The sequence below is a fragment of the Aphelocoma coerulescens genome, unplaced genomic scaffold, assembly GCF_041296385.1.
Source record: "Aphelocoma coerulescens isolate FSJ_1873_10779 unplaced genomic scaffold, UR_Acoe_1.0 HiC_scaffold_60, whole genome shotgun sequence".
NCBI classification, from domain to species: domain Eukaryota; kingdom Metazoa; phylum Chordata; class Aves; order Passeriformes; family Corvidae; genus Aphelocoma; species Aphelocoma coerulescens.
This window is the reverse complement of record NW_027183949.1, coordinates 58,183-82,640: the sequence shown is the minus strand read 5'-3', so window position 1 is coordinate 82,640 and position 24,458 is coordinate 58,183. Positions and strand designations below refer to the sequence as shown.

General features: G+C 55.8%; 2 protein-coding genes across 3 annotated transcripts in view; one reads left to right on the top strand and one right to left on the bottom strand.

Annotated features, from left to right (window-relative positions):
• Positions 1-564, bottom strand: part of LOC138101974 (leucine-rich repeat LGI family member 4-like) — a 33,123-nt gene extending 32,559 nt beyond the window's left edge. The window contains exon 1 of the mRNA XM_068999719.1: positions 530-564. Within this exon, the coding sequence (XP_068855820.1) occupies positions 530-564 (35 nt within the window). The remainder of the gene's footprint in view (positions 1-529) is intronic.
• LOC138102029 (phospholemman-like) lies at positions 537-21,565 on the top strand. Of its 2 annotated transcripts, none has more exons than XM_068999780.1 (7): positions 537-729; positions 8,054-8,086; positions 8,211-8,246; positions 13,422-13,496; positions 14,886-14,922; positions 18,292-18,341; positions 21,459-21,565. In XM_068999780.1, exons 2-7 carry the CDS (start codon positions 8,065-8,067, stop codon positions 21,479-21,481), a joined length of 243 nt encoding a protein of 80 aa, XP_068855881.1. In that variant the 5' UTR covers positions 537-729; positions 8,054-8,064; the 3' UTR covers positions 21,482-21,565. The 2 variants fall into 2 exon arrangements, with proteins under 2 accessions (XP_068855881.1, XP_068855882.1); XM_068999781.1 differs by lacking the exon at positions 537-729 and adding an exon at positions 4,959-4,965 and having other exon boundaries at positions 8,051-8,086.
• The last annotated feature ends 2,893 nt before the right edge of the window (positions 21,566-24,458 follow it).

Below are 24,458 nucleotides of genomic sequence, written 5' to 3'. Positions count from 1 at the left end.
GGAACTGGGGGCACTGGGACAGAGGGGGCTTTGTTACTGGGAGCACTGGGAGGGACTGGGAGGGACTGGGGGAGGTTACTGGGAGCCTCTCCCAGTCCCTTACTGGTCCGTTACTGGGAGGGGGCGGGGCCTGGGACCCTCCCAGTCCCTTACTGGTGCGTTACTGGTCCGTTACTGGGAGGGGGCGGGGCCTGGGACCCTCCCAGTCCCTTACTGGTGCGTTACTGGTCCGTTACTGGGAGGGGGCGGGGCCTGGGACCCTCCCAGTCCCTTACTGGTCCCTTACTGGTCCGTTACTGGGAGGGGGCGGGGCCTGGGACCCTCCCAGTCCCTTACTGGTCCGTTACTGGGAGGGGGCGGGGCCTGGGACCCTCCCAGTCCCTTACTGGTCCGTTACTGGTGGAACTGGGAGGGGGCGGGGCCTGGGACCCTCCCAGTCCCTTACTGGTCCCTTACTGGTCCGTTACTGGGAGGGGGCGGGGCCTGGGACCCTCCCAGTGCCACTCCCAGTCCGTTACTGGTCCGTTACTGGTGGAACTGGGAGGGGGCCGTTCCCGGCGTCATTCCCAGTCCCTTACTGGTGCCTTACTGGTGCCTTACTGGTCCCTTACTGGTGTAACTGGGAGGGGGCGTGGCCCGGGGGGGCCACCCCCGGTGACGTCACCGGGTTAAAAATAACCCCGGCCTGGGACGGGCCCGAACTGGGGGGGACGCGGAGCTCCCAGTCAGGTACTGGGACAGACTGGGAGGCACTGGGAGGGTCCTGGGGGGGGACTGGGGGGAACTGGGACAAACTGGGAGGGACTGGGAGGGACTGGGAGGGGCGGGGCCGGGTCCCCCCCCCCCCGTCCTCGGGGTGACCTTGGGGGGGGGGCACGAGGCGGGGCGGGGCCGCTCCCAGTAACTCCCAGTAGCTCCCAGTAAGCGCCAGTTTGTCCCAGTAAGCGCCAGTTTGTCCCCCAGTGCCGCCCCAGGGGCTCCGCCAGTAACTCCCAGTAACTCCCAGTAGCTCCCAGTATCCCCCCAGTAACTCCAGTTCCCCCCCACGGCAAACAGTAACTCCCAGTAGCTCCCAGTAACTCCCAGTTTGTCTCCCAGTAACTCCCCCAGGGGCTCCACCAGTACCTCCCAGTAGCTCCCAGTAAGCCCCAGTTTGGCTCCCAGTAACCCCAGTGCCCCCCCAGGGGCTCCACCAGTAACTCCCAGTGTCCCCCCAGTGTCCCCCCGCAGTAACTCCAGTACCCCCCCCCGGCTCCCAGTACCTCCCAGTAAATCCCAGTTTGTCTCCCAGTCACCCCAGTGCCCCCCCAGGGGCTTCACCAGTTGCTCCCAGTAGCTCCACCAGTAACTCCCAGTAACCACCAGTGTCCCCCCCAGTAACTCCAGTGCCCCCCTCAAACGCCCAGTAGCTCCCAGTAGCTCCCAGTTTGTGCCCCAGTTACCCCAGTGCCCCCCCAGGGGCTTCACCAGTAGCTCCCAGTAACTCCCAGTAACTCCAGTGCCCCCCCCCCCCGGCTCCCAGTAGCTTCCAGTAACCCCCAGTTTGTCCCCCAGTTACCCCAGTGCCCCCCCAGGGGCTCCGCCAGTAACTCCCAGTAACTCCCAGTAGCTCCCAGTATCCGCCCAGTAACTCCAGTCCCCCCCCACGGCAAACAGTAACTCCCAGTAGCTCCCAGTAAGCCCCAGTTTGTCCCCCAGTAACTCCCCCAGGGGCTCCACCAGTTGCTCCCAGTAACTCCCAGTAACCCCCTCCCAGTAACTCCAGTGCTCCCCTCCAACTCCCAGTAGCTCCCAGTAAGCCCCAGTTTGTCCCAGTAACTCCCAGTTTTTCCCCCAGCAGCTCCACCAGTTGCTCCCAGTAACCCCCAGTTTGTCCCCCAGTCACCCCAGTGCCCCCCCCCCAGGGGCTCCACCAGTAGCTCCCAGTAACCCCCAGTAACCCCCAGTAACTCCAGTGCACCCCCACGGCTCCCAGTTGCTCCCAGTAGCTCCCAGTAAATCCCAGTTTGTCTCCCAGTCACCCCAGTGCCCCGCCAGGGGCTCCACCAGTAACTCCCAGTAACTCCCAGTGTCCCCCCAGTGTCCCCCCCCAGTAACTCCAGTTACCCCCCCGGCTCCCAGTAACTCCCAGTAGCTCCCAGTAAATCCCAGTTTGTCTCCCAGTCACCCCATTGCCCCCCTAGGAGCTTCACCAGTTGCTCCCAGTAGCTCCCAGTAACTCCCAGTAACCCCCAGTGTCCGCCCCAGTAACGCCAGTGCCCCCCTCAAACGCCCAGTAGCTCCCAGTAGCTCCCAGTTTGTGCCCCAGTTACCCCAGTGGCCCCCCAGGGGCTTCACCAGTAAATCCCAGTAACTCCCAGTAACTCCCAGTAGCTCCCAGTAAGCCCCAGTTTGTGCCCCAGTTACCCCAGTGGCCCCCCAGGGGCTTCACCAGTAAATCCCAGTAACTCCCAGTAACCACCATTGTCCCACCCAGTAACTCCAGTGCCCCCCCCCGGCTCCCAGTAGCTCCCAGTAACTCCCCGTTTGTCCCCCAGTAACTCCCAGTAGCTCCCAGTAAGCCCCAGTTTGGCTCCCAGTAACCCCAGTGCCCCCCCAGGGGCTCCACCAGTTGCTCCCAGTAACTCCCAGTAACGCCCCCCAGTAACTCCAGTGCCCCCCTCCAACTCCCAGTAGCTCCCAGTAACTCCCAGTACCCCCCCAGTAACTCCAGCGCCTCCCCAGTAACTCCCAGTAACTCCCAGTTGCTCCCAGTAAGCCCCAGTTTGTGTCCCAGTCACCCCAGTGCCCCCCCCCAGGGGCTCCACCAGTAGCTCCCAGTAATCCCCAGTAACTCCAGTGCCCCCCCCACGGCTCCCAGTAACTCCCAGTAGCTCCCAGTTTGTCCCCCAGTAACCCCAGTGCCCCCCCCAGGGGCTCCACCAGTAACTCCCAGTAACCCCCAGTAACGCCAGTGCCGCCCCACGGCTCCCAGTAACTCCCAGTAACTCCCAGTCGCTCCCAGTAAGCTCCAGTAACTCCCCCAGTTACCCCAGTGCCCCCCCAGGGGCTCCACCAGTAACTCCCAGTAGCTCCCAGTAACCCCCAGTATGTCTCCCAGTAACTCCAGTGCCCCCCCACGGCTCCCAGTTCCTCTCAGTTCCTCCCAGTACCTCCCAGTAGCTCCCAGTAAATCCCAATTTGTCTCCCAGTCACCACAGTGCCCCCCTAGGGGCTTCACCAGTTGCTCCCAGTAACTCCACCAGTAACTCCCAGTAACCCCCAGTGTCCCCCCCAGTAACTCCAGTGCCCCCCTCAAACGCCCAGTAGCTCCCAGTAGCTCCCAGTAGCTCCCAGTTTGTGCCCCAGTTACCCCAGTGGCCCCCCAGGGGCTTCACCAGTAAATCCCAGTAACTCCCAGTAACTCCAGTGCCCCCCCCCCGGCTCCCAGTAGCTCCCAGTAAGCCCCAGTTTGTCCCCCAGCTACCCCAGTGCCCCTCCAGGGGCTCCACCAGTAAATCCCAGTAACTCCCAGTAGCTCCCAGTAAATCCCAGTTTGCCTCCCAGTAACTCCAGTGCCCCCTCACGGCTCCCAGTAACTCCCAGTAGCTCCCAGTTTCTCCCCTAGTGACTCCCCCAGTAACTCCAGCGCCCCCCACGGCTCCCAGTAGCTCCCAGTAGCTCCCAGTAACTCCCAGTACCCCCCCAGTAACTCCCAGTAGCTCCCAGTAAGCCCCAGTTTGGCTCCCAGTAACCCCAGTGCCCCCCCAGGGGCTCCACCAGTAACTCCCAGTAACTCCCAGTAGCTCCCAGTAACTCCCAGTTTGTCCCCCAGTGACTCGCCCGGGGCTTCCCCAGTTGCTCCCAGTAACTCCCAGTAGCTCCCAGTAAGCCCCAGTTTGTCTCCCAGTAACTCACAGTACCCCCCCAGTAACTCCAGTGCTCCCCTCCAACTCCCAGTAGCTCCCAGTTTGTCCCCCCCAGTTACCCCAGTGCCTCCCCACAGCTCCCAGTAGCTCCCAGTAAGCCCCAGTGTCCCCCCCAGTAACTCCAGTGCCCCCTCACGGCTCCCAGTAACTCCCAGTAAGCCCCAGTTTGTTCCCCAGTTACCCCAGGACTCCCTCAGGGGTTCCCCCAGTAACTCCCAGTAGCCCACCTCCAACTCCCAGTAGCTCCCAGTAAGCCCCAGTTTGTGCCCCAGTTACCCCAGTGCCCCCCCAGGGGCTCCACCAGTAAATCCCAGTAACTCCCAGTAAGCCCCAGTGTCCCCCCCCCAGTAACTCCAGTGATCCCCCCCTGCTCCCAGTAACTCCCAGTAGCTCCCAGTAGCTCCCAGTTTGTCTCCCAGTCACCACAGGCCCCCCCCCACGGCTCCCAGTCGCTCCCAGTAAGCCCCAGTTTGTCTCCCAGTCACGCCAGTGCCCCCCCATGGCTCCCCACAGCTCCCAGTAGCTCCCAGTAAATCCCAGTTTGTCCCCCAGTTACCCCAGTGCCCTCCCAGGGGCTCCACCAGTAAATCCCAGTAGCTCCCAGTAGCTCCCAGTAACTCCCTGTTTGTCTCCCAGTGACTCCCCCAGGGGCTTCCCCAGTTGCTCCCAGTAACTCCCCGTTGCTCCCAGTAAGCCCCAGTTTGTCTCCCAGTAGCTCCCAGTTTGCCCCCAGTAACTCCAGTGCTCCCCCCACGGCTCCCCCAGTAACTCCCAGTTGCTCCCAGTAAGCCCCAGTTTGGCTCCCAGTAACTCCAGTGCCGCCCCAGGGGCTCCACCAGTAACTCCCAGTTGCTCCCAGTAGCTCCCAGTTGCTCCCAGTTTGTCTCCCACTTACCCCAGTGCCCCCCCAGGGGCTCCCAGTAACTCCCAGTTTGTCCCCCCAGTAACTCCAGCGCCCCCCAGTCACTCCCAGTAACTCCCAGTTCCTCCCTGCACTTTCCCAGTATCTCCCAGTAACCCCCAGTGAGTCCCCCCAGGAACTCCAGGAGCTCCCAGTTCCTCTCTGCATCCCCCCAGTTCCCTCCCAGTAACTCCCAGTAACCCCCAGGGTGTCACCCCAGTCCCTCCCAGTCCCCTCCCAGTCCCCTCCCAGTCCCTCCCAGTCCCCCCCAGTCCCCCCCAGTCCCTCCCAGTCCCCTCCCAGTCCCCCCCAGTCCCCCCCAGTCCCTCCCAGTCCCTCCCAGTTCCTTCCCAGTTCCTTCCCAGTCCCCTCCCAATCCCCTCCCAGTCCCTCCCAGTCCCTCCCAGTTTGTCCCAGTCCCTCCCAATCCCCTCCCAGTCCCTCCCAGTTCCCTCCCAGTTCCCTCCCAGTTTGTCCCAGTCCCCTTCCAGTTCCCCCCCAGTCCCTCCCAGTCTCCCCCAGTTCCCTCCCAATCCCTCCCAGTTCCCTCCCAGTCCCTCCCAGTCCCTCCCAGTTCCCTCCCAATCCCTCCCAGTTCCCTCCCAGTTCCTCCCAGTCCCTCCCAGTCCCTCCCAATCCCCTCCCAGGCCCTCCCAGTTCCCTCCCAGTTCGTCCCAGTCCCTCCCAGTTCGTCCCAGTTCCCTCCCAGTTCGTCCCAGTTCCCTCCCAGTCCCTCCCAGTCCCCCCCAGTTCCCTCCCAGTTCCCTCCCAGTCCCTCCCAGTTTGTCCCAGTCCCTCCCAGTCCCTCCCAGTTCCCCCCAGTCCCCTCCCAGTCCCTCCCAGTTCCCTCCCAGTCCCTCCCAGTTTGTCCCAGTCCCTCCCAGTCCCTCCCAATCCCCTCCCAGTCCCTCCCAGTTCCCTCCCAGTCCCTCCCAGTCCCTCCCAGTCCCTCCCAGTCCCTCCCAATCCCTCCCAGTCCCCTCCCAGTCCCTCCCAGTTCCCTCCCAGTTTGTCCCAGTCCCCTTCCAGTTCCCCCCCAGTCCCCCCCAGTCCCTCCCAGTCTCCCCCAGTTCCCTCCCAGTTCCCTCCCGGTTCCCCCCAGTTCCCTCCCAATCCCTCCCAGTTCCCTCCCAGTCCCTCCCAGTCCCTCCCAGTCCCTCCCAATCCCCTCCCAGTTCCCTCCCAGTTTGTCCCAGTCCCTCCCAGTTTGTCCCAGTTTGTCCCAGTCCCCCCCAGTCCCCCCCAGTCCCTCCCAGTCCCCCCCAGTCCCTCCCAGTTCCCTCCCAATCCCCTCCCATTCCCTCCCAGTCCCCCCCAGTCCCTCCCAGTTCCCTCCCAGTCCCTCCCAGTCCGACCCAGTCCCCTCCCAGTCCCTCCCAGTTTGTCCCAGTCCCTCCCAGTCCCTCCCAGTCCCCCCCAGTTCCCTCCCAGTTCCCTCCCAGTCCCTCCCAGTTTGTCCCAGTTCCCTCCCAGTCCCTCCCAGTCTCCCCCAGTCCCTCCCAGTCCATCCCAGTCCCTCCCAGTCCATTCCAGTTCCCTCCCAGTCCCTCCCAGTTTGTCCCAGTCCCTCCCAGTTCCCTCCCAATCCCCTCCCAGTCCCTCCCAGTTCCCTCTCCAATTTTCCCAAATTTTCCCAAATTTCCTCAGATTTCCCCCAAATTTCCAAAATTTCCCAAAATTTGCCCCAAATTTCCCAATTTTCCCCATTTTTCCCCCAAAATTTCCCCCTAAATTTCCCAAAATTCCCCCAATTTTCCCAATTTTTCCCAAATTCACCCAAAATTCTCCCAAAATTCTCCAAATTTCCCCCAAATTCCCAATTTCCCCCAAATTTCCCCCAAATTTCTTCAAAACCTTCCAATTTTTTTCCAAATTTCCCCCAAATTTCTAAAAAATTCTCCCAAATTCCCCCCAATTTCCCCAAATTTCTCAAAATTTTCCCAAAATTTCCCCCAAACTTTCCCAAAATTTCCCGAATTTTTCCCAAATTTCCCCAAATTTTCTGAAATTTCCCCCAATTTCCCCCAAATTTTCCCCAAATTCCCCAATTTTCTCAAATTTTCCCCAAATTCCCCCAATTTCCCCCCAAACTTCCCCAAATATCCCAAAATTTCCCCAAATTTCCCAAATTTTCCCCAAATTCTCCCAAAATTCCCCCAAATTTTCCCCAAACTCCCCAAAATTCCCCAAATTTTCCCCAATTTTTTTCCCAAATTTCCTCAAATTCTCCCAAATTCTCCCAAAATTTGCTAAAATTTTCTCCACTTTTCTCTCAAATTCCCCAAAATTCCCCCAATTTCCCCCAAATTTCTTCCAAATTTCCTCCATTTTCCCCCAAATTTTCCCAAAATTTTCCCTTTTTCCCCCTTTTTTCCCAAAATCGCCCCAAATTTTCCCAATTTTTCCACTTTTTTTCCTTTTTTCCCATTTTTTTTCCAATTTCCCCCAAAATCGCCCCAAATTTTCCCCAATTTTTCCTCAATTTTCCCAAATTCCTCCAAAATCGCCCCAAAATTTCCCGAAGTTCCCCCAAATTTTCCCCAAATTGGTACAAAATGGGAAAAACGGCCCCAAAATGGGGGAAAAGAGAGGAAAATTGGGAAAAAATGGGAAAAAATTGGGGGAAAAATTGGGGAAATTGGGAAAAATGAGGAAAAAATGGGGAAAAATGGGAAAAATTTGGGAAAAAATTGGGGGAAAATGGGGAAAAATTGGGGAAAAGAGAGGAAAATTGGCAAAAAAATGGGGGGGAAATGGGAAAAATTGGGGAAAATTGGGAAAAAATTGGCAAAAAAATGGGGAAAAAATTGGGGGAAAAATGGGAAAAATTGGGAAAAATGAGGGAAAAATTGGGGGAAAGTGGGGAAAATTTGGGAAAAAATGGGGGGAAAATGGGGGAAATTGGTAAAATTGAGGAATAAAATGGGAAAAAATGGGGAAAATGGGGAAAATTGGGAAAATTGGGGGGGAAAATGGCGAAAAAATTGGGAAAAATTGGGAAATTGGTGAAAAATTGGGGGAAATGGGAAAAATGAGGAATAAAATGGGGGAAAAAATGGGGAAAAATGGGGAAAAAATGGGAAAAATGATGAAAAAATTGGGGAAAAAAATGGGGGAAAATGGGGAAAAAAATGGGGAAATGGGAAAAATTGGGGGAAATGAGGGAAAAGCGGGAAAAAAATGGGGAAAAAAAAGGGAAAAAAGGGGGAAAAGCCCCGGGATCAGAGCCCGGCCCCGCCCCCAGGTGCGGCTGCGATGGCGCCGATGGCGGGAACAGGTGAGGCCGCCCCTCCCCCACCCCCCGTGACGTCATCGAGGCGGGTGTGACGTCACCGAGGCATGCGTGCCGTCATCGCTGTGTGTGTGACGTCATCTGAGCCCGCCCCTCCCCCCCCCCCCAGAGCCGGTGACGGCGGAGCGGGAGCGCTTCCACTACGGTGAGGGGGGAGGGGCGGGGAGGGGCTTGGGGCGGTTTTGGGGGGATTTTGGGGGATTTTGGGGGATTTTGGGGGGATTTTGGGGGGTTTTGGGGTGTCAGGGGGGGGTTTTGGGGTGGTTTTGGGGGATTTTGGGGGTGTCGGGGGGGGTTTTGGGGTGGTTTTGGGGGGGGGTTGGGGGGGTTTTGGGGTGATTTTGGGGTGGTTTTGGGGGAGTTTGGGGTGATTTTGGGGTGTCGGCTGGTTTTGGGGTGGTTTTGGGGAGTCAGGGGTGATTTTGGGGCGGTTTTGGGGGATTTTGGGGCGGTTTTGGGGTGTCAGGGATGATTTTGGGGCGGTTTTGGGGGATTTTGGGGCGGTTTTGGGGTGTCGGCTGATTTTGGGGTGGTTTTGGGGTGTCAGGGATGATTTTGGGGTGGTTTTGGGGGGTTTTGGGGGGTTTTGGGGTGTCAGTGGTGATTTTGGGGTGGTTTGGGGGGATTTTGGGGTGGTTTTGGGGTGTCAGGGATGATTTTGCGGTGATTTTGGGGCGGTTTTGGGGGATTTTGGGGTGGTTTTGGGGTGTCAGGGATGATTTTGGGGTGGTTTTGGGGTGTCAGGGATGATTTTGGGGTGGTTTAGGGGGATTTTGGGGGGGTTTTGGGGTGTCAGTGGTGATTTTGGGGTGGTTTGGGGGATTTTGGGGTGGTTTTGGGGTGTCAGGGATGATTTTGGGGCGGTTTTGGGGCGGTTTTGGGGGATTTTGGGGTGGTTTTGGGGTGTCAGGGGTGATTTTGGGGCGGTTTTGGGGGATTTTGGGGTGGTTTTGGGGTGTCGGCTGGTTTTGGGGTGGTTTTGGGGAGTCAGGGGCGATTTTGGGGTGGTTTTGGGGGATTTTGGGGGGGGTTTGGGGTGTCAGTGGTGATTTTGGGGTGGTTTGGGGGGATTTTGGGGTGGTTTTGGGGTGTCAGGGATGATTTTGCGGTGATTTTGGGGCGGTTTTGGGGTGTCGGCTGATTTTGGGGCGGTTTTGGGGTGTCGGCTGATATTGGGGTGGTTTTGGGGTGTCAGGGATGATTTTGGGGTGGTTTTGGGGGATTTTGGGGCAGTTTAGGGGTGTCGGCTGATATTGGGGGGGGTTGGGGGAGTCAGGGATGATTTTGGGATGATTTTGGGGTGGTTTAGGGGGATTTTGGGGTGTTTTGGGGGGGTTGGGGGGGTTTAGGGCGTTTTGGGGTGTTTTTGGGTGGTTTTGGGGTGTCAGGAGGGGTTTTGGGGTGGTTTGGGGTGGTTTGGGGTGATTTGGGGTGGTTTTGGGGGAGTTTGGGGTGGTTTGGGGTGATTTGGGGGGTTTTGGGGTGTCAGGGGGGTTGGGGGTGGTTTGGGGTGTCCGGGGTGATTTGGGGTGGGTTTTGGGGCGGTTTTGGGGGAATTTGGGGTGGTTTTGGAGTGGTTTTGGGTGGGTTTGGGATGGTTTGGGGTGGTTTTGGGGGGATTTGGGGGATTTGGGGGTGGTTTGGGGGGTTTTGGGTGGTTTGGGGTGGTTTTGGGTGGGTTTGGGTGGGTTTGGGGGTGGTTTGGGGTGGTTTGGGTGCTTTTGGGGTGTCAGGAGGGGTTTTGGGGTGGTTTGGGGGTGATTTGGGGGGGGTTTGGGGTGTCAGCGGTGATTTTGGGGTGATTTGGGGTGGGTTTTGGGGTGGTTTTAGGGGAATTTGGGGTGGTTTTGGGGTGTCGGGGTGGTATTGGGTCAGGTTTGGGTGATTTGGGGTGGTTTTGGGTGATTTGGGGCGGTTTTGGGGTGTCAGGAGTGGTTTGGGGGGGATTTGGGGGGTTTGGGTGGTTTTGGGGTGGTTTGGGGGGATTTTGGGGTGGCTTGGGGGGGTTTGGGGGGAATTTGGGGTGGTTTGGGGCGGTTTCGGGTGGTTTGGGGGGGATTTGGGGTGTCAGGAGTGGGTTTGGGGGGATTTGGGGGGTTTTGGGGGGGTCTCACCTGTCTCAGGGGTGATTTTGGGGGGGTTTTGTGGGGTTTTGGGGTGTCGGGGTGGTTTGGGGTGATTTGGGGTGGTTTTGGGGGAGTTTGGGGTGGTTTGGGGTGATTTTGGGGGTTTTGGGGTGTCAGGGGGGTTGGGGTGGTTTTGGGGTGTCAGGGGTGATTTGGGGTGGGTTTTGGGGAGGTTTTGGGGGAATTTGGGGTGGTTTTGGGTGGGTTTGGGGGGGTTGGGTGGGTTTGGAGTGTCAGGAGTGGTTTTGGGGGGATTTGGGGGATTTGGGGGTGGTTTGGGGTGGTTTTGGGGGGTTTTGGGTGGGTTTGGGGTGGTTTGAGGGGGTTTGGGGGTGGTTTGGGGTGATTTGGGGGGGGTTTGGGGTGTCAGGGGTGGTTTGGGGGTGATTTGGGGTGGGTTTTGGGGTGGTTTTAGGGGAATTTGGGGTGCTTTTGGGGTGTCAGGGGTGGTTTTGGGGCGGTTTTGGGTGATTTGGGGCGGTTTTGGGGTGTCAGGAGTGGTTTGGGAGGAATTTGGGGGGTTTGGGGGGGTTTGGGGTGTCAGGAGGGATGTTGGGGTGGTTTGGGGTGGTTTGGGGTGGCTTTGGGGGAGTTTGGGGTGGTTTGGGGTGATTTTGGGGGTTTTGGGGTGTCAGGAGGGGTTTTGGGGTGGTTTTGGGGTGTCAGGGGTGATTTGGGGGGTTTTGGGGTGTCGGGGGGTTGGGGGGGTTTTGGGGTGTCAGGGGTGATTTGGGGTGGGTTTTGGGGAGGTTTTGGGGGAATTTGGGGTGGTTTTGGGGTGGTTTGGGGGGGGTTGGGTGGGTTTGGAGTGTCAGGAGTGGTTTGGGGGGGATTTGGGGGATTTGGGGGTGGTTTGGGGTGGTTTTGGGGGGTTTTGGGTGGTTTGGGGTGGTTTGAGGGCGTTTGGGGGTGGTTTGGGGTGGTTTTGGGGTGTCAGGGGTGGTTTGGGGCGGTTTGGGGTGGTTTTGGGTGCTTTTGGGTGGTTTTGGGGGAGTTTGGGGGGTTTGGGGTGGGTTTGGGGTATCAGCGGTGATTTTGAGGCGGTTTTGGGGTGGTTTTAGGGGAATTTGGGGTGGTTTTGGGGTTTCAGGAGTGGTTTGGGGGGTTTGGGTGGTTTTGGGGGGGTTTGGGGGAATTTGGGGTGGTTTTGGGGCAGCTTTGGGTGGGTTTGGGGTGGTTTGGGGGGTCTCACCTGTTCCAGGGGTGGTTTTGGGGGGGCATTTGGGTGGGTTTGGGGTGGTTTGGGGGGTCTCACCTGTTCCAGGGGTGGTTTTGGGGGGGCATTTGGGTGGGTTTGGGGCGGTTTTGGGGTGTCAGGGGTGGTTTTGGGGCGGTTTTGGGGGGTTTTGGGGTGTCGGGGGGGTTGGGTGTGATTTGGGCTGGGTTTTGGGGCGGTTTTGGGGGAGTTTGGGGGGCTTTGGGGTGGGTTTGGGTGGTTTTGGGTGGTTTGGGGGTGGTTTGGGTGGTTTTGGGGTAGTTTGGGGTGATTTTGGGGTGGTTTTGGGGGAATTTGGGGCGGTTTTGGGGTGTCGGCTGATTTTGGGGCGGTTTCGGGGTGTCAGGGGTGATTTTGGGGTGGTTTTGGGGTGGTTTTGGGGTGGTTTTGGGGGATTTTGGGGTGTCAGGGGTGGTTTTGGGGGATTTTGGGGTGTCAGCGGTGATTTTGGGTGGTTTTGGGGGCTTGTGGGGTGTCAGGTGGTTTTGGGGTGATTTGGGGCCATTTCAGGGGGTTTGGGCTGTTTTGAGGCAGTTTTGGTGCCGTTTTGGGGCCATTTTGGGGCCGTTTCAGGGGTTTTGGATGTTTTGGGGCAGTTTTGGGGCCATTTTGGGGCCAATTCAGGGGGTTTGGGCCGTTTTGGGGCCATTTTGGGGCCGTTTCAGGGGTTTTGGGCTGTTTTTGGGGCCGTTTTGGGGCCATTTTGGAGCCGTTTCGGGGGTTTTGGGGCCGTTTTGGGGCCATTTTGGGGCCGTTTTGGGGCCGTTTCTGGGGTTTTGGGCTGTTTTTGGGGCCATTTTGGGGCCGTTTTGGGGCCATTTTGGGGCCGTTTCAGGGGTTTTGGGCTGTTTTTGGGGCCGTTTTGGGGCCATTTTGGGGCCGTTTTGGGGCCGTTTTGGGGCCGTTTCTGGGGTTTTGGGCTGTTTTGGGGCAGTTTTGGGGCCGTTTTGGGGCCGTTTTGGGGCATTTCAGGGGTTTTGGGGCAGTTTTGGGGCCGTTTTGGGGCCATTTTGGGGCCATTTCAGGGGTTTTGGGCTGTTTTTGGGGCCGTTTTGGGGCGGTTTGGGGGCCGTTTTGGGGTTTTTGGGCATTTTGGGGCCATTTTGGGGCGGTTTCAGGGGTTTTGGGCTGTTTTTGGGGCCGTTTTGGGGCCATTTTGGGGCCGTTTTGGGGCCGTTTTGGGGCCGTTTCTGGGGTTTTTGGGCTGTTTTTGGGCCATTTTGGGGCCGGTTTGGGGCCATTTCAGGGGTTTTGGAGCTGTTTTGGGGCCATTTCAGGGGTTTTGGGGCCGTTTTGGGGCCGTTTTTGGGCCGTTTTGGGGCGGTTTGGGGCCATTTCAGGGATTTTGGGCCGTTTTGGGGTCGTTTTGGGGGTTTTGGGGCCATTTTGGGGCCGTTTTGGGGCCATTTTGGGGCCGTTTTGGGGCCATTTCAGGGGGTTTGGGGCCATTTTGGGGCCGGTTTGGGGCCATTTCAGGGGTTTGGGGGCCATTTTGGGCCATTTTGGGGCCATTTTGGGGTCGTTTTGGGGCAGTTTGGGGGAATTTTGGGGCCGTTTTGGGGCGGTTTGGGGCCATTTCAGGGATTTTGGGCCGTTTTGGGGTCGTTTTGGGGGTTTTGGGGCCATTTTGGGGCCGTTTTGGGGCCATTTCAGGGGGTTTGGGGCCATTTTGGGCCATTTTGGGGCCATTTTGGGGCCGGTTTGGGGCCATTTCAGGGGTTTGGGGGCCATTTTGGGCCGTTTTGGGGCGGTTTGGGGGCGTTTTGGGGTTTTTGTTCATTTTGGGGCCGTTTTGGGGCCATTTCAGGGGTTTTGGGCTGTTTTGGGGCAGTTTTGGGGCCGTTTTGGGGCCATTTTGGGGCCATTTCAGGGGTTTTTGGGCTGTTTTTGGGGCCGTTTTGGGGCCGTTTTGGGGCCGTTTCGGGGATTTTGGGGCCGTTTTGGGGCGGTTTCGGGGTCTCACGCCCCTCCCCCCCAGATTACGACTCTCTGCGCCTCGGGGGTCTCATCGTGGCCGGGATTTTCTTCCTGCTCGGGATCCTCCTCATGCTCAGTGAGGGACCCCAAAATCCCCCAAAATCCCCCAAAATTCCCCAAAATCCCCCCAAAATCCCCCAAAATCCCCCAAAATCCTCCCAAAATCCCCCAAAATCCCCCCAAAATCCCCCCAAATCCCCCAAAATCCCCCCAAAATCCCCCAAAATCCCCCCAAAATCCCCCCAAATCCCCCAAAATCCCCCCAAAATCCCCCCAAATCCCCCAAAATCCCCCAAAATCCCCCCAAAATCCCCCCAAAATCCCCCCAAAATCCCCCAAAATTCCCCCAAATCCCCTAAAATCCCCCAAATCCCCCCAAAATCCCCCAAAATCCCCCCAAATCCCCCAAAAATCCCCCCAAATTGCCCAAAATTCCCCCCAAAATCTCCCCAAATCCCCCCAAATCCCCAAAAATTCCCCCAAAATTCCCCCAAATCCCCCCAAATATCTCCAAATCCCCCCAAATCCCCCCCAAATCCCCCCAAATCCCCCAAAATCCCCCCAAAATCCCCCCAGAATCCCCCAAAATCTCCCAAAATCCCCCAAAATCCCCCAAAATCCCCCAAAATCCCCCAAAAATCTCCCCAAATCCCCCCAAATCCCCAAAAATTCCCCCAAAATTCCCCCAAATCCCCCCAAATATCTCCAAATCCCCCCAAATTCCACCCAAATTCCCCCAAAATTCCCCCAAATCCCTCCAAATCCCTCAAAATCCCCCCAAAATCCTCCCAAATCTCCCCAAAACCTCCCCAAAACCCCCAAATCCCCCCAAACTGCCCCAAACTCCCCCCAAATCCCCCCCAAATCCCCCCCAAAATCCCCCAAAATCTCCCCAAAATTCCCCCAAATCCCCCCAAATTTACCCCAAAATGCCCCAAATTCCCCCCAAAACCCCCCAAGTCTCCCCAAAATCCCCCAAAATCTCCCAAAATCCCCCCAAATATCCCCAACCCCCCCTGCCCCAAAATTCCCAAAAATGTCCCCAAAATCCCCCCTGGGACCCCCAAAATCCCCTCCCAGTTCCCTCCCAGTCCCTCCCAGTCCCTCCCAGTCCACTCCCAGTCCCCTCCCAGTCCCTCCCAGTCCCTCCCAGTCCCTCCCAGTTCCCTCCCAGTTCCCTCCCAGTCCCTCCCAGTCCACTCCCAATCCCCTCCCAGTCCCTCCCAGTCCCTCCCAGTCCCTCCCAGTTCCCTCCCAGTCCCTCCCAGTCCCTCCCAGTCCCTCCCAGTCCCTCCCAGTCCCCTCCCAGTCCCTCCCAGTCCCTCCCAGTTCCCTCCCAGTCCCTCCCAGTCCCTCCCAGTCCCTCCCAGTCCCCTCCCAGTCCCTCCCAGTCCCTCCCAGTCCCCTCCCAGTCCCCTCCCAGTCCCTCCCAGTTCCCCCCTCTGATGCCCCCCCCTCCCCCCAGGCCGCCACTGCCGCTGCAAGTTCGACCAACAGCCCAAGTAACTGGGGATACTGGGATATACTGGGAGGGACTGGGAGGGACTGGGAGGGAACTGGGAGGGACTGGGACAAACTAAGAGGGATTGGGAGGGAACTGGGAGGGACTGAGAGGGGACTGGGACAAACTGGGAGGGACTGGGAGGGACTGGGAGGGAACTGGGAGGGACTGGGAGGGACTGGGTGGGGACTGGGAGGGACTGGGATGGACTGGGAGGGAACTGGGAGGGACGGGGAGGGACTGGGAGGGAACTGGGAGGGGTTACTGGTTTAACTGGGGTGTAACTGGTTTAACTGGTCTCTACCTGCTGCTTAACTGGCCTCTAAATGGTTTTAACTGGTCTCTAACTGGTTTTAACTGGTCTCTAACTGGTTTTAACTGGTCTCTAACTGCTTACTGGTGCGTGGCTGGTCTCGAACTGGTTTAACTGGTCTGTGAGTCGGCTGTAACTGGTGCTTAACTGGTCCCGAACTGGTCCCTAACTGGTCCCTGACTGGTCCCTAACTGGTCCCTGACTGGTCCCTGACTGGTGTCACTGGTCCCTAACTGGTGTAACTGGTCCCTAACTGGTGTCACTGGTCCCTAACTGGTCCCTGACTGGTCCCTGACTGGTCCCTAACTGGTGTAACTGGTCCCTAACTGGTCCCTAACTGGTCCCTAACTGGTGTAACTGGTCCCTGACTGGTCCCTAACTGGTCCCTGACTGGTCCCTAACTGGTCCCTGACTGGTGTAACTGGTCCCTGACTGGTCCCTAACTGGTCCCTAACTGGTCCCTAACTGGTCCCTAACTGGTGTAACTGGTCCCTAACTGGTCCCTAACTGGTCCCTAACTGGTCCCTAACTGGTGTAACTGGTCCCTAACTGGTCCCTGACTGGTCCCTAACTGGTCCCTGACTGGTGTAACTGGTCCCTAACTGGTCCCTAACTGGTCCCTAACTGGTCCCTAACTGGTGTAACTGGTCCCTGACTGGTCCCTGACTGGTGTAACTGGTCCCTGACTGGTGTAACTGGTCCCTAACTGGTCCCTAACTGGTCCCTAACTGGTGTAACTGGTCCCTGACTGGTCCCTGACTGGTCCCTGACTGGTGTAACTGGTCCCTAACTGGTCCCTAACTGGTCCCTGACTGGTCCCTAACTGGTGTAACTGGTCCCTAACTGGTCCCTAACTGGTCCCTGACTGGTGTAACTGGTCCCTAACTGGTCCCTAACTGGTCCCTGACTGGTCCCTAACTGGTGTAACTGGTCCCTAACTGGTCCCTAACTGGTCCCTAACTGGTCCCTGACTGGTCCCTGACTGGTGTGACTGGTCCCTAACTGGTCCCTGACTGGTCCCTAACTGGTCCCTAACTGGTGTAACTGGTCCCTAACTGGTGTAACTGGTCCCTAACTGGTCCCTAACTGGTCCCTGACTGGTGTAACTGGTCCCTGACTGGTGTAACTGGTCCCTAACTGGTCCCTAACTGGTCCCTAACTGGTCCCTAACTGGTGTAACTGGTCCCTGACTGGTCCCTGACTGGTCCCTGACTGGTGTAACTGGTCCCTAACTGGTCCCTAACTGGTCCCTGACTGGTGTAACTGATCCCTAACTGGTGTAACTGGTCCCTGACTGGTGTTACTGGTCCCTGACTGGTGTAACTGATCCCTAACTGGTGTAACTGGTCCCTAACTGGTCCCTAACTGGTGTAACTGGTCCCTAACTGGTCCCTAACTGGTCCCTGACTGGTCCCTAACTGGTGTAACTGGTCCCTAACTGGTCCCTAACTGGTCCCTAACTGGTCCCTAACTGGTGTAACTGGTCCCTAACTGGTGTAACTGGTCCCTAACTGGTGTAACTGGTCCCTAACTGGTCCCTAACTGGTCCCTGACTGGTGTAACTGGTCCCTAACTGGTCCCTAACTGGTCCCTGACTGGTCCCTAACTGGTCCCTGACTGGTGTAACTGGTCCCTGACTGGTCCCTAACTGGTCCCTAACTGGTCCCTGACTGGTCCCTGACTGGTGTGACTGGTCCCTAACTGGTCCCTGACTGGTGTAACTGGTCCCTGACTGGTCCCTAACTGGTCCCTAACTGGTGTAACTGGTCCCTAACTGGTGTAACTGGTCCCTAACTGGTCCCTAACTGGTCCCTGACTGGTGTAACTGGTCCCTGACTGGTCCCTAACTGGTCCCTAACTGGTCCCTGACTGGTCCCTAACTGGTGTCACTGGTCCCTGACTGGTCCCTGACTGGTCCCTGACTGGTGTTACTGGTCCCTGACTGGTGTAACTGGTCCCTGACTGGTGTAACTGGTCCCTGACTGGTCCCTAACTGGTCCCTGACTGGTGTAACTGGTCCCTGACTGGTGTAACTGGTCCCTAACTGGTCCCTAACTGGTCCCTAAGTGGTGTAACTGGTCCCTAACTGGTGTAACTGGTCCCTAACTGGTCCCTAACTGGTCCCTGACTGGTGTAACTGGTCCCTGACTGGTCCCTAACTGGTCCCTAACTGGTCCCTGACTGGTCCCTAACTGGTGTCACTGGTCCCTGACTGGTCCCTGACTGGTCCCTGACTGGTGTTACTGGTCCCTGACTGGTGTAACTGGTCCCTGACTGGTCCCTAACTGGTCCCTGACTGGTGTAACTGGTCCCTGACTGGTGTAACTGGTCCCTAACTGGTCCCTCACTGGTCCCTGACTGGTGTAACTGGTCCCTAACTGGTCCCTAACTGGTCCCTAACTGGTCCCTGACTGGTCCCTGACTGGTGTTACTGGTCCCTGACTGGTGTAACTGGTCCCTGACTGGTGTAACTGGTCCCTGACTGGTCCCTAACTGGTCCCTGACTGGTGTAACTGGTCCCTGACTGGTGTAACTGGTCCCTAACTGGTCCCTCACTGGTCCCTGACTGGTGTAACTGGTCCCTAACTGGTCCCTAACTGGTCCCTAACTGGTGTAACTGGTCCCTAACTGGTGTAACTGGTCCCTAACTGGTCCCTAACTGGTCCCTGACTGGTGTAACTGGTCCCTGACTGGTCCCTAACTGGTCCCTAACTGGTCCCTGACTGGTCCCTAACTGGTGTCACTGGTCCCTGACTGGTCCCTGACTGGTCCCTGACTGGTGTTACTGGTCCCTGACTGGTGTAACTGGTCCCTGACTGGTCCCTAACTGGTCCCTGACTGGTGTAACTGGTCCCTGACTGGTGTAACTGGTCCCTGACTGGTGTCACTGGTCCCTGACTGGTGTAACTGGTCCCTAACTGGTGTAACTGGTCCCTGACTGGTGTCACTGGTCCCTGACTGGTGTAACTGGTCCCTAACTGGTGTAACTGGTCCCTGACTGGTGTTACTGGTCCCTGACTGGTGTTACTGGTGCCTTACTGGTGTCACTGGTGGCAGGACGGGGGAGCCGGACGAGGCCGAGGGGCCGCTGCGCCAGTCCATGCGGCGTGAGTGGGGGAGGGGCCCCAAAAACCCCCAAAAACCCCCCAAAAAAACCCCAAAAAATCCCCAAAAATTCCCCAAAAAATCCCCCAAAAATCCCCAAAAATCCCCCCAAAAATCCCCCCAAAATTTCCCAAAAATCCTCCAAAAATCCCAAAAAAAACCCAAAAAATCCCCCCAAAAATTCCCCAAAAATCCCCAAAAAAATTCCCAAAAAATCCCCCCCAAAATTCCCCAAAAATCCTCCAAAAATCCCCCCAAAAATCCCCAAAAATTCTCCAAAAATCCCCCCAAAAAACCCCAAAAATTCCCCAAAAATATCCCAAAAAAACCTCAAAAAATTCCCCCCCAAATCCCCCAAAAATCCCCAAAAATCCCCCCAAAAATCCCAAAAAAGCCTCAAAAAATTCCCCCCAAAATCCCCAAAAAATTCCCAAAAAATCCCCCAAAAATCCCCGAAAAATCCCCCAAAAATCCTCCAAAAATCCCCCCAAAATCCCCCAAAAAACCCCAAAATTCCCCAAAAATCCCCCAAAAAATCCCCCCAAAAATCCCAAAAAAGCCTCAAAAAATTCCCCCCAAAATCCCCCAACAATCCCAAAAATATCCCAAAAAAATCCCCAAAAATATCCCAAAAAAATCCCCCCAAAATCCAAAAAGATCCCCCAAAAATCCCCCCAAAAATTCCCCAAAAATCCCCCCAAAAATCCCAAAAAAGCCCCGAAAAATTCCCCCCCAAAATCCCCAAAAAATCCCCCAAAAATCCCCAAAAAATCCCCCCAAAAATTCCCCAAAAATCCCCCAAAAAATCCCCAAAAATATCCCAAAAAAATCCCCCAAAAATCCAAAAAGATCCCCCAAAAATCCTCCAAAAATCCCCCCAAAATCCCCCAAAAAAACCCAAAAATTCCCCAAAAATCCCCCAAAAAATCCCCCCAAAAATCCCAAAAAAGCCTCAAAAAATTCCCCCCAAAATCCCCCAAAAATCCCCCCAAAAATCCCAAAAAAAGCCTCAAAAAATTCCCCCCAAAATCCCCCCAAAATCCCAAAAATCCCCAAAAATATCCCAAAAAATCCCCAAAAATATCCCCAAAAAATCCCCCAAAAATCCAAAAAGATCCCCCAAAAATCCTCCAAAAATCCCCCCAAAATCCCCCAAAAAAACCCAAAAATTCCCCAAAAATCCCCAAAAAAATCCCCCCAAAAATCCCCAAAAAGCCTCAAAAAATTCCCCCCAAAATCCCCCCAAAATCCCAAAAATATCCCAAAAAAATCTCCAAAAATATCCCAATAAAATCCCCCAAAAATCCAAAAAGATCCCCCAAAAGTCCTCCAAAAATCCCCCCAAAAATTCCCCAAAAATCCCCCCAAAAATTCCCCAAAAATCCCCCCAAAAATCCCAAAAAAGCCCCGAAAAATTCCCCCCAAAATCCCAAAAAAATCCCCCCAAAATCCCCCAAAAATCGTCAAAAAATCACCAAAAATTCCCCAAGAAATTTCCCAAAAATCCCCCCAAAATCCTCCAAAAATCCCCCAGAAAATCCCCCCCAAAAATTGCCCAAAAATCCCCCAAAAATTGCCCAAATATCCCCCCAAAAAATCCCCCAAAAATCCCAAAAAGATCCCAAAAAAATCCCCCCAAAAATCCCAAAAAACTTCCCCAAAAAATTCCCCCCAAAATCCCCCCCAAAAATCCCCAAAAAATCCCCAAAATCCCCAAAATCCCCCCAAAATCCCCCCAAAACCCCAAAAATTTCCCAAAACCCCCAAAATCCTCCAAAAATCCCCAAAAAATCCCCCAAAATCCCCAAAATCTCCCAAAAATCCCCGAAATCCCCCCAAAACCTCCAAAAAATCCCCAAAAAATCCCCAAAAATCCCCCCCAAAATTCCCCCAAACCCCCTTAAATCCCCCCCAAATCTCCACAAAAAATCCCCCAAATCCCCCCAAATCCCCCCAAATCTCCCCAAATTCCCCAAAAATCCCCGCAAAAATCCTCAAAATCCCCCCAAAATCCCCAAAAAAACCCAAAAAATCCCCCAAAAATTCCTAAAAATCCCCCCAAATCCCCAAAATCTCCCAAAAATCCCCGAAATCCCCCCAAAACCCAAAAAAATCCCCAAAAATCCCCAAAAATCCCCAAAAAATCCCCCAAAATCCCCGAAATCCCCCAAATCCTCCCAAAATCCCCCCAAAATCCCCCAAAAAACCCAAAAAATCCCCAAAATCTCCCAAAAATCCCCAAAATATCCCCAAAATCCCCCAAAATCGCCCCCAAATTCCCCCAAAATCCCCGCAAAAATCCTCAAAATCCCCCCAAAATCCCCAAAAAACCCCAAAAAATCCCCCCAAAATCCCAAAAAATCCCCGAAATCCCCCCAAAAATCCCCTTAAATCCCCAAAATCCCCCAAAATCCCCCCAAAATCCCCCCAAAATCGCCCCCAAATCCCCCAAAATCCCCCAAAATCCCCCAAAATCCCCCCAAAAATCCCCAAAAAATCCCCAAAATTCCCCAAAACTCCCCTTAAATCCCCCAAAATGCCCCAAAAATCCCCCAAAATGCCCCCCAAAACCCCCAAAAAATTCCCAAAAAAATCCCCCAAAAATCCCCCAAAAATCCCCCAAAAATCCCCCCAAAATCCCCCCAAATCTCCCCCAAAATCCCCCAAAATCCCCCCCCAAATCCCCCAAAAATCCCCAAAATTCCCCAAAACTCCCCTTAAATCCCCCAAAATGCCCCCAAAATCACCCCAAAACCCCCAAAATCCCCAAAAAATCCCAAAAAATCCCCGAAATCCCCCAAAATCCCAAAAAATCCCCCAAATTCCCCAAAATCCCCCAAAATCCCCCCAAAAATTCCAAAAAAATCCCCCAAAAATCCCCAAAATCCCCCCCAAATCCCCCCCAAATCCCCCCAAAATCCCCCCAAAATCCCCCAAATCCCCCCCAAACCCCAAAATCCCCCAAAATCCCCCAAAATCCCCAAAATCCCCCAAAATGCCCCCAAAATCCCCCAAAATCCCCCAAAATGCCCCAAAATCCCCCAAATCCCCCAAAATCCCCCCAAAACCCCAAAATCTCCCAAAAATCCCCCAAAATCCCCTCCCCCCGCTCTCCGCAGGTCTCTCCACCCGCATGAGATGAGAGATTTTGGGGCTCCCCCGGGACCCCCCCGGACCCCCCAAATTTGGGGCGGGGATTTTGGGGGGGTTTGGGGGGGGGGGTCGCTGCCCCCTCCCCTCCCCCCCCCCCCCCCCCCGGCCCCTCCCCCAATAAAGGATGGCCCCAGTTCGGGGCGCGGCTGCAAACTGGGAGCACTGGGAGGGACTGGGGGGGGATTTGGGGGGGATTTTGGGGGGATTTGGGGGAATTTGGGGGGATTTTGGGGGGATTTGAGGGAATTTAGGGAAAATTCGGGGAGATTTGGGGGAATTTGGGGGGAATTTGGGGGGTCCTGAGGAGATTTTGGGGGGGTTTTGGAGGGGTTTTGGGGGATTTTGGGGGGGGTTGGGGGGGTCCTGAGGGGATTTTGGAGGATTTGGGGGAATTTGGGGGGGTCCTGAGGGAATTCTGGGGGGTCTCGCGAGGATTTTGGGGATGCTGGGGGGGATTTGGGGGGTCCTGAGGGGATTTTGGGGATGCTGGGGGGGATTTGGGGGGATTTTGGGGGGATTTTGGGGGATTTGAGGGAATTTGGGGGGATTTGGGGGGTCCTGAGCAGATTTTGGGAGGTTTGGGAGGATTTGGGGGAATTTTGGGGGATTTTGGGGGGACTTGGGGGGGTTTTGGAACGATTTTGGGGCGGTGTTGGAGAATTTGGGGGGATTTTGGGGGGATTTTGGGGGTCCTGAGGGGATTTTGGGGGGAATGGGGGGGATTTAAGGGGTTTTGGGGGGATTTGGGGGAATTTGGGGGGGAATTGGGGAGTCCTGAAGGGATTTTGGGGGGGATTTGGGGGAATTTAAGGGGATTTTGGGGGGTCTCGCGAGGATTTTGGGGATGCTGGCGGGGATTTGGGGGGGTCCTGAGGGGATTTTGGGGGGATTTGAGGGGATTTGGGGGGATTTGGGGGGTTCTGAGCAGATTTTGGGAGATTTGGGAGGATTTTGGGGGATTTTGGGGGGACTTGGGGGGATTTGGAACGATTTTGGGGCGGTGTTGGAGAATTTGGGGGGATTTTGGGGGGATCCCGAGAGGATTTTGGGGATCCTGGGGGCGATTTGGGAGGTCCTGAAGGGATTTGGGGGGATTTGGGGGGATTTTTTTGGGACCTGAGGGGATTTTGGGGGGATTTGGGGGAATTTGGGGGGGGGGGGATCCTGAGGGGATTTGGGGGGTCCTGAGGGTATTTTTGGGGATTTTGGGGGGGATTCGGGGGGGATTTGGGGGATCCTGAGCAGATTTTGGGGGATTTGGGGGATTTTGGGGGGATTTTGGGGAATTTTGGGGGATTTTGGGGGGACTTGAGGGGGATTTGGAACGATTTTGGGGCGGTGTTGGAGAATTTGGGGGAATTTTGGGGGGTCCTGAGGGGATTTTGGGGAGATTTGGGGGAAATTTGGGCGATTTGAGGGGATTTTGAGGGGGATTTGGGGGAAAATTGTGGAAATTTGGGGGATTTGGGGAGATTTTTGGGGAATTCTGGGGAGATTTAGGAGATTTGAGGGAATTGGGGGGGATTTTTGGAGATTTGGGGGGTCCTGAGGGGATTTTGGAGGATTTGGGGGAATTTGGGGGGGTCCCGAGAGGATTTTGGGGATGCTGGGGGGGATTTGGGGGGGTCCTGAGGGTATTTTGGGGGGATTTTGGGGGGATTTTGGGGGGATTTGAGGGAATTTGGGGGGATTTGGGGGGTCCTGAGCAGATTTTGGGAGATTTGGGAGATTTGGGGGGAATTTTGGGGGATTTTGGGGGGATTTAGGAGGGATTTGGAACGATTTTGGGGCGGTGTTGGAGAATTTGGGGGAATTTTGGGGGGTCCTGAGGGGATTTTGGGGAAATTTGGGCGATTTGAGGGGATTTTGAGGGGGATTTGGGGGGATTTGGGGGAATTTTGTGGAAATTTGGGGGATTTGGGGGAATTTTTGGGGATTTTGAGGGGGATCCTGAGGGGATTTGGGGGAATTTTGGGGGGATTTGGGGGGATTTGGGGGGGATTTGGGGGGAATTTGGGGGATTTTGGGGATCCTGAGCAGATTTTGGGGGATTTGCGGGAATTTTGGGGGGACTTGGGGGGGATTTGGGGAGTCCTGAGGGGATTTTGGGAGATTTTGGGGGGGATTTGGGGAGTCCTGAGGGGATTTTGGGAGATTTTGGGGGGGATTTGGGGGGTCCTGAAGGGATTTTGGGGGATTTGGGGGAATTTTGAGGGGGACCCTGAGGGGATTTGGGGGGTTCTGAGCAGATTTTGGGGGATTTGGGGGAATTTTGGGGGATTTTAGGCGGATTTGGGGGGGATCTGGGGGGATTTGAGGGAATTTTGGGCGGTCCTGAAGGGATTTGGGGGGGGGATTGGGGGAATTTGGGGGGATTTTGGGGGATTTGGGGGGATCCGGAGCAGATTTTGGTGCTTTTGGAGGAGATTTTGGGGGATTTTGGGGGGATTTTGGGGGATCCGGAGCAGATTTTGGTGCTTTTGGAGGAGATTTTGGGGGATTTTGGGGGATTTGGGGGATCCGGAGCAGATTTTGATACTTTTGGAGCAGATTTGGGGGGATTTGGGGGGATTTTGGGAGATTTGGGGGGATTTTTGGGGATTTTGGGGGATTTTGGGGGATTTTGGGGGATTTTGGGGGATCCGGTGCAGATTTTGGTGCTTTTGGAGCAGATTTTGGGGGATTTTGGGGGGATTTTTGGGGATTTTGGGGGGATTTGGGGGATCCGGCGCAGATTTTGGTGCTTTTGGAGCAGATTTGGGGGGATTTGGGGGGATTTTGGGAGATTTGGGGGGATTTTGGGGGATTTTGGGGGATCCGGCGCAGATTTTGGTGCTTTTGGAGCAGATTTTGGGGGATTTTGGGGGATTTGGGGGGATCCGGCGCAGATTTTGGTGCTTTTGGAGGAGATTTTGGGGGATTTTGGGGGGATTTTGGGGGATCCGGAGCAGATTTTGGTGCTTTTG

Bases quoted from the DNA above. Each gene is read 5' to 3' on its own strand.
- LOC138102029 (XM_068999780.1), top strand. From the start codon at position 8,065: ATGGCGCCGATGGCGGGAACAG. The intron at 13,497-14,885 runs GTGAGGGACCCC...CCCTCCCCCCAG, and splicing joins CGGGATCCTCCTCATGCTCA to GCCGCCACTGCCGCTGCAAG. The intron at 18,342-21,458 runs GTGAGTGGGGGA...CGCTCTCCGCAG, and splicing joins GCTGCGCCAGTCCATGCGGC to GTCTCTCCACCCGCATGAGA.